Below are 16,385 nucleotides of genomic sequence, written 5' to 3' on the forward strand. Positions count from 1 at the left end.
TAAACAAGTTCAGATGTGGATAGTTTAATGTACCCCTTAAGGACCATGTAGTGCATGATAGTGCAGTAGGTATACCATAGCTTAGTCTTTTCACAAGAGGGTAAGATGCACGTGTATTGTTCTGAATAGATTCCTTGTCAAAATTTTTCTCTGATTATATAATCCACATGCATCTAAAATGATGGAAAGGGAGAGCAAAAAGATAAAACTATTTTCTGTGGAACTGAGTTAAATTACCTTTGCTTATTAAGGATAAAATATATTTACTCAATTTAAGTTGCAAGTTGAAAATGAAGTTGTTTAAGTCAGGCACCCCAAGTTCAGAAGGCAAATAATGGAAGAAAAACAAGGTTATTTACTGAGCTAGACCTCTCAAAATAGCTGACCTCTATAGACTGGCATTTTCTTTGTACCTCTGGCTTTGGAGGTGCTTTAATAGGTGTTTGGGACTTGAAGATCCAAGGTATTAATATCTCCCTTTATAGATCTGTCTTTCATAACTGCAAGCCAGATTTAGTAAAGGGCAAACAGAACTAAAAGTGGTTTTATTACTCTATTATTTTTCTATGTTCCAAACAGCATTTTGAAAATTCTAGAAGTTCTACATCTGCAGTAACACAGTGTAAGTTAGTTTTGACAAAGTGGAAGAGCTTATAGCAACCTGCTTAATGATAAACCTCACCAGCAGTCAGAAGGACAGCATTCTTGCTTGTGCAGGATCTGACAAGATTGTTCCCAGAGGTGCTGGCAAAGCATCCTCAGAGCCTGACAACTTTGGGCCCTTCACAAAACACAGCAGCCCCTATCACTTCCTTTTAGCCAAAGCTGAAGGTGAGTCAAACCTAATTTCTAGACCACTTGCACCTGTGTCCTAAAAAAGGCATGAAAGTGAGAAAAGGGAAAAGTGAGTGCTAAAAGTAGAACAGACCTTGTCTTTGTCGGTCAGTTATTTGCCCCTTTCTTCCATCTGACACTCAACATATCCATAGCCCCTTCCAGTGCAGTGGTGCCACTGCTGAGACACTCCAGGACTGCTGGGTAAGCCAGACAGGTAAGCCAGACTGCTTGCATTATGGGTCCCTCTAATAGCAGGGAAGCCGTGTCCCAGCCCAGCAGCCAGGGAGGCTGCCCATGCTTGAGGATACTGCTACAAATAGCAGTATTCTCCCTGGCAAACATAAAGCAGTGTAGCTTTTCCTCTGTGACATGACCTGAAGCTGTGAGGTAGTTGTGGAGAATTAGGAGGTACGTTGCCATTGTCTAACCCAGTGGAAAGAGTATTTTGCATGAGGAATCAAAATGATGTTGAGGTCTGCTCTGTACTTGGGCTTCAGCAATGTCATTGCACGTAAACACTGAAAACCATTAGGGAACTTCTTTTGTGGTATTCTAATCCTTGCTCCCATATTTTTTTCCTATGTTTTAAGCAGATAGAGACATAGACACAGGGAAACAGAGAATCAGAACTCAGGGAAAGGCTGACTATTCCTAGTATTTTATATCTTCAACCTGGCAAACTGTGCATTCATCTGCACAGTACCATGGCCTAGGATCAGAGTATCCTGCAGATTTAAGGTGGTTTCCCTTCCATTTTTACATGCCCTCTGCATTCATCACTCCCATTGTGGGTTCCTGGAAAGAAATACCAAAAACTAAGATATTACTGTAATTCAAGTCCTTCAATGGACCGTTCTCTGCTGTGCATGAACAGCATTCTACTACAGTTAGATTTTAGAAGGGTTATTTCTCAAACTCATTAATAATGGAGTATTCCAATTATAGGTAAGACTATCTGTAGCAATGATTGAAATAACCAACCTGTTTCACATTCCTATTCCGAGGTATACACACCTTTATATGAGAAATTTGGGGACTGAATTACATTGGCAGGGTCTCTTCAGAAATGCTGCAGAATCAGAGCTGATCTTTTGCAGAAAATTTGGTTTCTCTGCCAGCAGTCTCTAACTTGGTGCCCTTCTCTTGCCCCATTTTGTCCTTTCAGAAGATCTGCTCTCATTGTTGAACATAAAAAGCTTTTTCACACCTTTACTTTGCAAGTGATTTCCTCAGGGAGTTATCAGCCAGAGGATCTAGCAGTTGGGTACATCTCTAGAAACAGGAACTATGAGGATTTTGAAAAGCCCACAGAACTTAAGTGTGGACTCTGTTTTGACAGCTGCTGTTACCTCTGCTTCCGATTTTCTCATGACCTTTTCTCCTTTGTCATTCATTTTTTCAGTGTTTCTTGCTTTTTTTCCCCATAGCCTGTCTCCAAATAGTAATGAAATGAACATCTGATGTGCTACTGTCACATTAACTATTTGGGAACTTCTCGTGGCAGTCTTGAATGTACATATAACAAGCCCCCTGGAATCCAATGATCTTTAGATCTGTGATATTACTGAAGTAAACATGGCTAACAAAAATAATAAATTTTTCAAACTCCTGTGTTTTGGGAAAAGTCTGGAAAATCTCATTCAACCTCTCACTGATGTTGCAGATGAATTACTTATTAAATAGGTGTACCAGTACTTACTATCTCTGAAAAATAATTTTACAGCATATTTGAGTCTTTCAAGGAAAAGCATTGTTTTCAAATCTTCTGGTTTATTATTGCTACAGTAGATATTACATTTTTATCATTGTTTTCATAATTAATTTATTCTGAAATTGATTTTAAATGTCAATTTACTGGAATTCTAAGCCCTAACATGTAAAAGCACATAGCAACTCCTGTTGCTATGTCTTGTCATGTCATAAGTGGAATCAGTTAATAAGCTCTTGAGCAAAAACCAGAGTGTTACTAATTTATATCAGTAAATAGTGCTTCACAAAGAGATCTAGAGATAAACTTTAGAAGGTATTTGAAGATGGAAGTGTAGCTGATTATGAGCCTTTCAAGTGATGCTAGTTTCTATGCCCACAGAAATTAGGAGTACCAGAGAACCTTGCGTGGTTCAAAATTAACGTTAGACCAATCCAAAAAAACGTTTTCATTTTAGTATTTCTGAAAAAATAATATACACTTCATACCTATCTTCACAGATGTAAATGAAAGTTGCACTTGTGCTAATCTGTAACCAAGATGGCCAAGAGGAGTGCCTTTGTTGTCCCCACTAGGCCTGCTGCTTTGAGTCTGTTTCAATAGCATATTTCAGTGTTTCTCTTCTGTAGGTTTCTAATGAAACACAACTAAAGCTAAGAATTTAGTGATGAGTTTTAAGTGCATCTTTCCTGATCATTTTCCTAAATACTGTTCGATTAAGAAATCCCACATGGCTGCAATTTGGGTGATAGACACTGCCTATCTTTGTCCTGTTTAGCTTGGCTTAATATTGTTCTCAGAAATTTCTTCTGATTCTCACTGAATCTTATAAAGCCAATCTATGTTGACAATATGTTCATATATCTTAAGAGAAATGAAAACATGAGATAATGGAGTTGTGCATTAGCAAGGCTTCAGCATGAGCTCTCAGAATTCCACATATACTGGGATTTTGCTTCTGATTTCTTGCCTCTTTTTTTGTAAGTCTTGGACTGAGAATTGCCGGTTAATGGAAATGCTTTTACTAATGCTCAGTATTTCTCAACATTCTGGAACACTGCTCTTTAGTTAGAGAGGAACCATTTTGATTCTGTGCCCCTCGCTGAAATCAGTCAACAACATTGCCAAGTTAATTGTGCAGGGCCATGCAGTTAAGGGCATGTCCTTCTCACAAACCGTGTTTGATCAAGCTCTTTCACTTCCTGCCTAGTCAACTAAGAAAAAACTTTACACTTACTGTGAGCTGCTTGGTACATGGAGGCTTGCTCTAGTGACAGTAGCAAACAGCAGCTACTCTTAACAGCATCATCAGTACCTTGCAAGATCAGTCTCCAGCCACGGGAGATACCAGTTCTGTCAGGCTTCCACTGGAAAAATTCCAACCAGTTTCAACAGGGTGTACAAAATCTGTTGTAATTTTTCTAATTGCTTTATCGCTGTTTCTGAACAATTAAGTAAATAATTGAATCTGGGCATTAAGATCTTGTCTTGACAGAGCATTAAAGGAAGCATTCCAGTATTACCAGTTAAATGCTGTTTAAATTCATGTTTTAAAGTTAAAATATGCTGAAGTGTTGACTGTTGTTGAATTGAATTTTCTCCTTGGTGGGAATATTTATAGATCTACATTTACATTTTCCATATAATTTTTAACTATCAGAGAAATAATATACTGAATTATTTGTACATTAACATAGGAGGTCTTCTTTTCTCTTATATTCCATTTTTTATCTTGCTGTTCTTATCTTTCATAAGAATGCTTCCATCATGAACATTTCCTGGCAGGAGATCTCGTGTAAGAATTCAGACACTGGTATATTAAATTCTGTGCTCAAAGTTGTTGAAGAAACTGCTTTCCCATTTCAGAAGAAAACAAGTTTGCATTTATTGTGTGAGCAAAGAGAAGTTGACACTTCATATCTCTGTCTATCATGGCAAGACAGATCATTGCAAATGTACTGCTGGTAACCTTGGCAGCATGGCAAATAGCTGAGTGGCAAAATATTTTGAAGTGCCATGTTTATACAGCAGCTACCAATTATTTCCAACAGTTCTGGAGTTGTTATTGCGGTGAAACAGCACTATCCACCCATGTGTTTACAAGCCCTCCCAAAAAATCCCCCAACACCAACAAAGTAGTGTTTGGTACTTGGGAATATTATGACAACTGCAACCACAGTGTGTAAGACTGAGTACAGGGTGAGGCTGTGTGCTGAGGAAGCACTCCCTTCATACAAAGTGAAGAGTCCCAGTGCACCAAAGTTGTGGATATTCCAAAGTCTGGGCATATAATTTAGCTGCAGACCTACCAAAAGTAGTGTGTGTACATTTTGCATCATTCAAGACTCAGGAACAAGAAGTATGTCTGTGCAGCTGCTAACATACCATGCTGAATGCCTAAAGGAAGACTTCATGGAGAAATCCTTGTTTCCCAAACAGAAAAAAAGGCTTTTCAAAGAGGGGAAAAAATAACAGTAACACCAGATCACAAAGTCAAGTGGGGACCAAAGCAGGATTAAAAATCTAAGTGAAAAAATTGCAAAGTGCTTTTTGCTAGAATACTGCTTCCTGAACACATTTTATCAACAGATGGTTTTAAAAATTTCTTTCTCCATATATGAATTTAAATTCAGGAAGCTAATCTATCTATTTCTTCTTTCTATTTCTATTTTTTTTCTTTTTTTTTGACACATTCGAGTTTTCTCAGTCTCTCAGCTGTGATTTCTAACTACTCTTACAGATTCGATCTGTGAAGTATCTGGTGAAGCTGTGTCAGATTCTACTGATTCTATAACATAATTTCTTTTTCACTTTGAATACTTCTCTATGGAGGTATTTGAATTTTTCTTTAAAAAATTAGAATATTTCTTTTAAAAAAGATAAAAATACTCTTGAGGTATAAGCATGATATATTCAAGCACTCCTAGCAGCATTTGATACATAAAAAACACCACCTTATTCTGAGCAACCGGAAATATCTAGTGTATGCACTATTTTCCTTCTAGTTTAGAATTGTAGCAGTCACAGTATTGGTCTATTTGACTAGCAGCCAAAAAAAAAAAGGATTACGAAAGTGTATAGATTTTTTCAATAATTGTTAATGCAATATAGCTCTTATCCAAATCACAGTGAAACTTAAAGAACATCCTTCCTTCAGTTTAAATAGTTAACTAAGTGATTTGTAATATTTTTGAGAAAAAGCAAATGTGTTATTCCTTGCCTCGTCTCTTTTTAACATATTTTCACAACCACTCCGGTTTTCTCATTTTGAAATATGGAAAACCAGAAATCTGAGTTACAAAAACAGATAGCAGGTATCCAGATTACTCTAATGCTTTATGGAATACCTTTTGGGAAAAAATGTTGAAATTTATATTCAAAGAAGGTGCTAATGACAGAAATAAAATGAAAAAAGGAAGTGTCACAAATCTAGGAATCATCTGGTTTAGTGTCCTGAGAATGGTCAACAGCAGATGGCATCACTTGCCTGCAGCAGAGTTCCTTCTACATCTAGTATGTTTCTAGCCCCTTGTGACCTAGATATCCTACAGCATCAAATACCTGAAGCACCTCACTCTCCTTTAGGCTCTCTGGAAAATTTTACCCTGTTTGTCCACACAGATCAGAACCAATTTCATAAATGACCTCCCATCAGATACTAGTATTCATAAAATTTTTGTACAACTGTTAATCAAAGGAACTGGATGGGTGTGTAGGTATAAATCCATATATATTTTGCAGACTTTTGAAAGGTGGAGTTTATAAATCTTCCATTAACAAACAGTGAGTGATTAAGGGACATTTTAAATAACACAGAAGCTTAACTAAAGTCAAAGGGCAAATCCACGGGCAGCATGACTATCAGCTGCCTGCAGGGAATTTAAAAGAGGCTGGGCTTGAGCCTGTTGGACAGCACAAACTTATCTGTGCCTTCTCTACATTTTTATCAAATTCATTTGAGAACAACTTGTTGATGCTGACAAGGCAGTGTTCTGAATAGGAATTTCCTAGATAAGCTTACAAGTTATTACATATATAGCTAATGTCACTGTCTCCTTCTTGGTTAGCACAGATCTTTTCTGGAAGGTCAGTGTAATGGTTTTGATTTAACTGTTCTTCAGCATTATATAATTTGAGGCTGTGGGATTTTTATTTTTTTTGTTCAGCTGAGGCTAAAGCTAACAAGGCTGACTTGAGGGCCCACCCAAAATTTTCTTTTATCTGACTGGACACCACCTTCTCAACAGCTCTGATAACCTGCAGAGAAAAAGGCCCTGTTCAGCTGATATTTGACTAGTGCGGAAGTCTCCTGGATTTCTCTGAAGTAGAAGCAAGGGTCAGACAGCTGAAGGAAGGAAAAATGGGGTTAGGGTGTGGTGGTAAAGCCATACCTTTTGGGGTTTTTTTTTAATTTTATGAGAACTGAAAAGTGTAAATGAAGACACACATGCAATTTCATTTGGAATTCTGAGTACTTTAAAATGTCCTGCTGGGGATTTTAAGCTTAGCTTATCCTTTTTTGAGACAACACCCAAACTCACACCCAGTTGCTTGCTCACTCACTCCTCAGCAGAATATGAGGAGAAGACAGGAAGAAGAGGAATGAGAAAGATTAGGTAGAAATAAAGATAGGCACATCGACTGTCTGTAGAGCAGGCTTGACTTGGGAAATATTATCCTAATTTATTGCCAATTAAAATAATTATTAATTTAAGTAATGGGATGAGAAAAGAAACATCAAGCTAGCACCTCTTCTGCCTGGCTTCCATGCTAAACTTCACTCCAGACTCCTCTACCCACCCCCACCCTCCTGAGCGGTGTAGGTGGGATGGGAATACGGGGTTACAGTCCATAAGCAATCTGCTTTGTTTCTCCTTTCTCCTCACACATCTCCTCAGCTGTAGTGTGGGCTTCTCCACAAGCAGTAGTCCTGTCAGAAAAATCTGCTCTAGCATAGGTTCTCCACAGGTGGCTGTTCCTGCAGGAACATCCATCTGCTCTGGTGTGCTCCGTGGGCTGCAAAGAAGATCTGCTCTGGTGTGGAGACCCTCCTCCTTTCTCTTGCCCTGATATTCCCTCTCGTTTCTTACTCCTTTTTTCCCCCTCACTCCTTCTCCTTGTGGCTATTTTTGCTGTTTTTGAAAATAAGTTTTTTGCTCTGCAGAGAGGCTCAGCTGTGTCCTGGCAAGGATCCTTTGCAGAGCTGCAGGAACTGGCTGTGTCCAGCACAGGGAAGACCCTCACCTCATCCCACAATTGGCACCATGTTGCCACCATCACTACCAGAACCTTGCAACTGCATAAAACACATCTGATATTGCCTAGAGGGGAGTTTACATGCAATCTCTTGTTTCATGCTGTTTTACTCATGTACTAAGTGATTTATGATTGCGTTTGTCCTCTAGTGGAGTAGTTTGGATAGTGTTCTGGTAATTTGCCTATTGCCCTTTCTTGAGTTGGTTCGGCCATTGAAACTGACTTCTGAGGGAAGAAGTCTAGAAAATTCTGATCTCTGATTCTGATAATTTCAAACCTTTTTTTTTTTTTTTTTTTTTTTAATGTTGTATCTAAATTGTTCTAACATGGAAATATCTGAAATGTTATCAACCTGGGAGTTAGCAGTGTCTAAAATGTGAGCCACTGCACTGTGGTTTTGTTCTGCTGGTTGTATCATATTCAGATTGACTCCATCAGCCTTATCAGAGTTACTGGAGATTTACACTGTTCTAACAAAACTGAACCTGATCATGTCTTCTGTTACTGCAAGCACTGTTGTAACCGCTTCAAAACAACAATCTGATTTAATAAGAACAGTACTGCAGTCATTTATGGGTCTGCTAGGAAGAACAAGTCCTGCTTTTTTCCTGGCTGGACTGGGTGGGGAATAGCAGTTGTATCACAGTATTACATAAGTACAACAAGTACATAAGAGAACAACAAACCAACACATGGCACTGAGACTGACAGCAGTTTGTGTACATTTCTTTTAAAAATAACACCAGCAAATGGGAGGAACACAAATACGAACATTTTCCCAGGAACTGCTTAGAAGAAAACACTATTGTTGGACAACTTCTCTACCTATATTCAAAATGAATTCACCAGTTTTTTGTAACCTAAAAATGTGTATGGTTACATGAGAGAGAAATAATCAGTCTGTTTAAGATACAAAAGCAGGGGCAGGTTTAGTAGGCTGTTGAACCTGAGCTGTAATCAAAGGGGCTTCTGGTACTTGGTATATGAAGGGATTAAGTGGTATCTCCTCTGCAGTATTTGTCACACTTTGTGTCTGAACAGAAGCACCACGTGTCTGAGGTAAGTTTTGGTTTTCCTCTTTTTCATCCTTTTACTGCTTTGTATTTCTAAACTACAGTGTTTCAGACACTAACTTAAAATACAATCTACAGGGTAGTATTTGTGGACAGTAATTTTTCAAGCCAAGTTACATTATTTTTCAAGGGAGGCACATATATAGAGCATTAGACAGAATATGACGATTTAATTTTCACTTCTGATTGGACAAATGTTTATTTTCCTTTGTCTTTGAAGACTGACAGACTTCATTATATGTCTAGATAGTTTTTTGGCTTATAGTATTTTGGAACTATTAATACTTATATTTGGAGTTAAGCATAGAATTTGTCAAAGCAATGCTTTTACAAAAAGGTTTACCAGACCCTTCATATATCTTAGCTACTCTTTTAACCAGAGATAGTACATCTGTCTATGTTTTTTGTATTGTTGATACTTAAAGTAAAATGCTGTTCTGTTGTAAACGTGTGACTAAAAGTCTCGAGTTAGACGGTAATAATTTTTCAGTTTTAGTAGTCTTGTGTTTTGCCTTATTTCACTTAGATTTCACTAATTTTCGTGCAACTGTGAATGTTGGGCACCTGTGGGAATTCAGGCAAATCTCAAGGTGTTTCTCGGTTGTAACCAACATTTTGGCGGTACAGTAAAATGATCTGTCAACTATTTTGGAGGGAAAATATTTTTTTAATGAATCTTTACTCTTTTCCTTTGCATTTAAGGAGGAGCATTTTAGTATTTTCTTCTTTGAATTTTAAAATAACTACCAAAATAGTTTCATTTACCTCTCTTAATGATGGGTACTTATATGATTGGTGTAAGAGCTCCCTCTATAGGTTTTATTTCAAATCTCAGTTTAGGAAAATAAAAAGGAAAGGAAATTCCACTTATTGTCAGTGCTTTATAAACATACTCAGTTGAACAACATTGCATGACTTTTAAACAGCAGGATTTTATGAAAAAGAAATTCATATATTTCACCAATGGTAAAGTATAAGAATGTAATAATGTATTACAGATTTTATAGACTTACTTTTGTTTTTACAAAGAAATTATACTTTCAATAGCAGCCTAATAAACTGTGTAACTTAAGCTACTGTTTTATGAATTTTCAATTTTGTAACTACGTTTATACCATCAACAGTGAGTTGCTGGTCTGTGTCTGATGGGCAAGTGCTCAGTGCTGTGCTAGCTCTCATATATCCACGTGCACATAAGCTATTTTATGTTATAGTTCTGTTACAAACAAGTCTAGCATAGCATTGTATAAGATCATGTTATATGAGGTTTCTCTTGAATAACTTAAGTGGTCTTCAAAAAAAAATGAGCTGGACTAACTGAACAGCTGACTTGAGGGAGAATATTAGAAGTTTGCATTAACTTTCCATTGTATATAAATATTGATTTGATATATAACTATTAAATAATAGTTGATAATAGTTAATCATAAACATATTGTAACCAGCATTCTGAAATTTATGTCTGTACTAGTCCCATATTCAGCATTTCTTATGACATGGCATTGTACACAGAAGTAGAAAAATTGATAATGGTTTAAAAGAAAATGTTAAGCCCTGTACACAGAATTCTGGGATTATAAAATAAATCCACGTTGGCATTCATATCAGAGCATTTGGCTTTCAGAGATGAAATTGAGGTCTATATACGAAGATAGAAGCAAATTGGTTGCAAACTAATGGAATTATTGTGGTCATTATTACAACTAAACACTAATTAAATAGTTTGAGACAATAGTGAGGATAGTGGGCTGGAAATTATTCTCATTGTATAAACTCTGTATAATATTTTTCTTGTATATCACTGCTGTTACTCTGGATTTGCAAATGACAGAAGAATGTGGCCCGTAGTCCAGTTAGAAATGTTCTATATCCTTGAGAAAACAAGAATGGGTTGGAACATGCATATATTATTGATGTTTCTAGTTCTTACTGTCATACTGTTCATAAATAGAGTTTGCAAATAAAAACCACACTAGATTTATGACAGCAAAAAAGTCAATTAAAATATCTATTACTATGCTTTTGAATACTCTTCCAAGTTATTTGTAAATAGGAAGCCACTAATAAATCTGAATTGGCTCATGAGTCAAGCATCTTATTTATAATTGCTACCTTCCCAGTCTTCAAAATTAAAAATTCTGTCACTAAGAACAATAATGTTTAAAAGTTTTCACATTTTTGCTTTATAGGAATTTACCAGCTGCGTAAGGAAAACACTGTTTCCTTACACCTGTGTGCAGACCTTGAAATATTTTTGTCAGTGACAGCTAGAAAGGAACATCGTAAATTATAAATAAACATTGCAAACAATATTCCTGTAGTAGCCATGACTTCCAAGAGGGTCTGAGGACTGCTAACTATCTGAAATAGTGCAGAGAAAAATAGAACAGCCATATTTTTGTTTTATCCAAATCTGCTACAAGGAAATTACCTTGTCACAATGTAGCGTCTAATTCTCTTAGGGACAGACTTGTAGTTAAATAATTCTAATGCTCAGGAGAGCTAGACCGATTCAGCTTTTCTTGCATGAGAAAGAGTAGTAGAACTGTATCTCCCAATCAAAAGAGCTCTCATAATTGAACAGAAAAAGGTAATTATTACCATTGCTGGTGGCTTAAATTTTTTGCAGGCCCCACTTTGCACAAGAACATGTGTGGGCAAATCCCCTTCAGGTGGAATAGACAAGCCAATGGCTTCAGGACAGAAGAAACCTTGGCCATAGAGAAGTGTTCAGACATCTAGGAAACTTAAATAGAAACTGAATAGACCTGTGTGTCTATTGGTGGGGCTTCAGGACTTAGATATTGCATGAAATAAGCAGTAAGTTTGAAGCCCTAAATTTTGGATGTACATTCTAAATATGGAAAGTAAATTGAACTCTAAAGTTTTTTCCTTTAAAGAAAGTAACTATGTGCTCATTGAGAATAGGGCTGAAACAGTAAGTGGTGCACACATTGTGGAAGCAGAATTGTGGTTGAACCCTTTTTATTCTGTACCAGAGCTTTATTCTGTATTTATGATAAGATACAGAAAGTATCATGCATGCTAATTTTTCAACAAATGAAGATTTCACTTCAGTAGTAGAAGAGTAGATGTGGCTTAAGGGAAATAAAAGTATTACAGTCTAGCCAAAAGAAATAAAGCTGCTAGGATGGGCAGGTTTATTACCATATGTTTGGTGTAGTTCCTGTAGTAATAGACCACAGCAATTGTAACTTATGCTCCAGTAATTTCCTGCCTCTTTGATGACATCTGCTTTGTAATGGATTGGCAGGTGGAACCAATCGTCCTTTGTGTCCTCCAATTCCAGAATAATTTCTCTTCAGTCTTTAGTGTGTTCTGGGGTGGTTTTTTTTTTCTTTTTTAGCTTAATTTTTCTCTTGTTTAAGCATTGTACTGTTTTCCACTTCTGTGATTTCAGCCTAAAAAAGTGATACTTAATGCCTGATTTTACAACCAAGCATGAGAATTGGTTCCTAAAATGGAGGTGTAGGATTTCAATTTTTGTTTTCAATATTGTTACTACTTTCCTGAAAAAAGTATTGTGCATCCCATTCTCCTCACACTGCAATATCCCATCACTACTTTAAATATGGGGGAAAACAAGTTCAGGTAGAATGCATAGAAAGAGTAGGCTAAAACTGACTTGTTTCTATTGTGAGTGTCTTCAAAGTAGTGTTGATCACTTTTGATAGAAGATTTGTAAACTGAACAGGGACTGTTACAGTGGCCTAGTAATCTGCATCTCTGTCAAGACCAAGGGTAACTGAAATAGAATGGCAGAAAACGGCTTCAGTCTCACAGAAAATACTTATCCAAAGCATTTAAAGAGAAGATGTCTCAGTCACTTATTTACCCATTTTCTGAAAACAGAGGAGATAATAAGGACATATAGTCTTACCAAAGACAGCTCAAGTTCAGCTAAGCTAAGCCTAGAGTTTTATAGTTCTAATGAATTGTTTGTAAATACTGTTAGGTAGAAGAAGTATAATAGTTTGTGAAGCAGATTCTGATGTGAAGCAGATGTGGCTGCTAGCAATAGTAAGGAAGTGGATTTTATCGCCCTCACATTCTTCTAGTCTCATTCCTAACTACATTTTTCTCTTTCATTGCAGCCCAGAAGATGGTGAAATCCATCCTGAAATCTGTAGACTATATATCCAGTTGCAGTGTTGCTTAGAAATGTACACAACAGAAATGCTAAAGTCCATATGTCTGCTAGGATCGCTGCAGTTTCATCGGAAAGGTACTGGATTGCACAAATATGCAGATGCTTGTTTTAGAAAAAGAACAATCTTTTTGGGCATGCCTGAATATTCATGAAAGATAAAACACTCTCCTGGTTTTGGGTGAGGTGTAGTTAATTTTTTTCATAGTAGCCATCATGGAGTGATATTTTGGATTTACACTGGAAGCAGCATTGATAATACAGAGATTTAGTTATAGTCGTTGTTAAACCCACACGAGGTCAAGAGCCTTTTTGCTCCTCACCCCACCCCACCAGCAAGGATGCTGAGCGGGCCCAAGGACTTGTGAGAGGACACAACCAGGACAGCTGATTCCAGCTGACCCAAGGGATATCCCAGACCATATGGCATCATGCCTAGCATATAAAGAAGGGGAAGATGAAGGAAAGTGAGAATATCAGTGATGGCATTTGTCTTCCCAAGTCATCATAAGGTAGCCTTGTTTTTCTGGGGATGGCTGAACACCTGTCTGCCCATTGGGAGAGGTGAATAAATTCCTTGCATGGCTTTTGCTTTACTTATGAAAATTGTCTGTTCCTCAACTCAGGAGTTTGCTCAATTTCACCCATTCCGTAGTCTCCCTCATCCCACAAGGGTGAGCAAGTGTGGGGCTTCATTGATGTCCAAGGTTAAATCACAACAAGCACCAAACTGTAAAGTGAATTATATATATATATATATATATATATATCTATGGGTAGGTCCTATAAGTATCTATAGGTAGGTCCTATAGGTATCTGTAGGAACCTATCTATAGGTTCATCATCATTCTTACAGAAGTGTGGCTTACCAGGTATGTACCACTATTGTCCTCACCATTTAAAAGTCTGATTCTTTTTTAAAAAAGTAGTTCCTTAAGTTTTAGCTGTCATTAGTCAGACAAGTGGGCAAACTTAGTAATGTTATTAGACATATTTGTCAGGCAAGATATGTTATTAATAATGTTGCTGTTACTATTAGTTTTCTTATCTCACTGCTGCTTACCTCTTACTGCTGGCTATCTCTTACTGGTTCCAGTAAATTGTTCTTGTCTTAACCTGTGATCTTCACCTTTCGTGCCTCCAATTCTCAACTCCAGCCTGCCCCAACAGAAAGAGGAGGGGGAGAGAGAGAGTAGCCTGTGGCTTAGGAGAATGTCAGTGATAGCACTAAATTGGGGAGTATCATTCCTAAAACACTGCCATAGCAAAGGGTAGATAAAAGTAGTTCAAAAGATGCCCACCTTTACAAAAACAAATAATAGACTTGGAACTGAAAGGAGATGTCCTCACTCAGTGAAAATGCATCTCTCAAGTATACATTTCATTCTTGATTAGGTGCCTACTGAAAGGAAGATGTAGAAATGCTGATAATTTACTGAATAGTTTACTTAGTAACCTCATTGCTCAGTGATGATGCAGGTTGATTAGGGCTGTATCTGTGCTGATTGTAACTACTCTTTCCCCAGATAGTATCTCATCAATAAAAAACATAGTAAAGCAAGGAAAAGTTCTGTAGTGAACTGTAATAAAGATCTTGCAAAGAACCTGTTGCATTTCCTGTCATGCTAAAAGATCCTGTAGTGTACTTTTCATATCTACCTGTAGAATACTGCTAAAGCCAGGGATATTTTTATTATGAAAGAAAGAATGGGAGATTTGTAAATGCTTAACTGTGGTTCTGAATTATTTTTTCAAGTCAAAAATAAGTCTATAAAACAGGAAGAGAGAGAATTAGCAGAGCCATTGTAGAACAAGATAATAGTAGCTGTTGAAATGAGTCATTGTTTTTAAGACAGATTGTACCACATTTCCTAGCATCGGCAACAGTTGTCAAACCATCTGCTGAACTGCTGAAAGTAAATAGCTTAAAGTGACCTGAGTAACTGTGAAATGTCTTGTCTCTCCCTTTTGCTTCTGGATGGAATTTACATTAATAGCTTAAGCTAAACTTCAAACTATTCAATGTCTAAAGTTGGATTAGAAGAGCTACACCTTAGTTCCTACCTTGCAGTAGGTTAACTTTGATAGACATCTGTTTTTCAACTCACCACAGAGATCATCGTGTTAGTTATTCTGGCCCTACTGATTAGTGATTTTTGTCCTTGCCAGACAGAGTGTTTTAGAGATAAACACAGTAACTTGGCTTCAAGCTTCTGTGACATTTTTGAAAAAAAATACATAGTAGGCAAAAACTATATGATGACAGGGATTCAAATAATTTGAATACCCAATAGACAATAGCTTTTTTGTGTTAAATATTTAGTATTGGCAACACCTAGTAGTATTGCAAGGGCATCATGCAATGATGGAAATTCGAGTCCTGTGTTAGTTGTTTTTTCACCATGAAGGTAGCTGCATGCTAGACTGGCACCGAGAGGGGCTGTGAAATATCCATTCTTGGAGATACTGATGACTCAAATAGTCCTGAGCAGTCTGATGCAAGCTAGCCCTGCTTTCAGTGGGATGTTCCACTAGATGACTTTGCAACTTATTTATTCTATGTTCTCACAGAACATACCATTTTCAAAGGAGCTTTCTGAACCCATACTTTTCGTTGGTTTCTTTACTTACAGAGAATGAAGTGTAGGCAAAGTGCATAAATTTATCTCTGGGAAGGAAAGAGACAATAACCTCACCATTATAAAATATATTGTGATGCTGCTGGTTTTTTTTGTTTCTCCACTTCTTTAGTTTTTCACAGTTTTTTATCTGAGTGACCATATTAAAAAAAAGTTTCTTGTGCCCTTAACTTTTGCTTAACCCATAGGTGTGCATGTCTGGTGTTCTTGTTCTGTCTTGAAGCTAATTTCTGAGGGTAATATTTTCCATGTGGATGTAGCATTTCCCTTCTCTAGCCCTCTTCCTTGCCAGACAATTTGTATGTTAGGTTTTTAAACCTCCCATGAGATCCGACCAATTCATGTTCTTAGTCAGGACACAACAGAGATTCAAGTAGAATGACATGCAGACTGTTCTCAGCAACCTGTGGCTTGTAAATAATAATGTAGGTATTGGTAGCTTGATCAGAATTTATCAAATAAGCTACAGAACTGATAAAACTAAGGCAGTTTGCTGATGCTGATGTTCTTTTCCGAAGAGAAACTCAGCCAGCAGAAAAAGAAAAAAGATGTCTTACTCGGAAATATGTTCTCTTAAGGAAACACCACATAAAAATTTGAAGGTCTGAGCTCAGGGTCTTGACTGCCTTTCACAGCACATATCTTCTCATATCTCCTTATCTTTCTTTTCAGCTGAACAAATATTCCTTTATTTGCTGTATATA

General features: G+C 37.1%; 1 protein-coding gene across 2 annotated transcripts in view; it reads left to right on the forward strand.

Annotated features, from left to right (window-relative positions):
• Positions 1-16,385, forward strand: part of RGS7BP (regulator of G protein signaling 7 binding protein) — a 34,088-nt gene that overhangs the window by 9,504 nt on the left and 8,199 nt on the right. For both annotated transcript variants that reach the window (XM_063180056.1, XM_063180055.1), the window contains exon 3: positions 12,990-13,120. In XM_063180056.1, the coding sequence (XP_063036126.1) occupies positions 12,990-13,120 (131 nt within the window). The remainder of the gene's footprint in view (positions 1-12,989; positions 13,121-16,385) is intronic.

This window comes from Melospiza melodia, chromosome Z (genome assembly GCF_035770615.1).
Source record: "Melospiza melodia melodia isolate bMelMel2 chromosome Z, bMelMel2.pri, whole genome shotgun sequence".
Lineage (NCBI taxonomy): Eukaryota > Metazoa > Chordata > Aves > Passeriformes > Passerellidae > Melospiza > Melospiza melodia.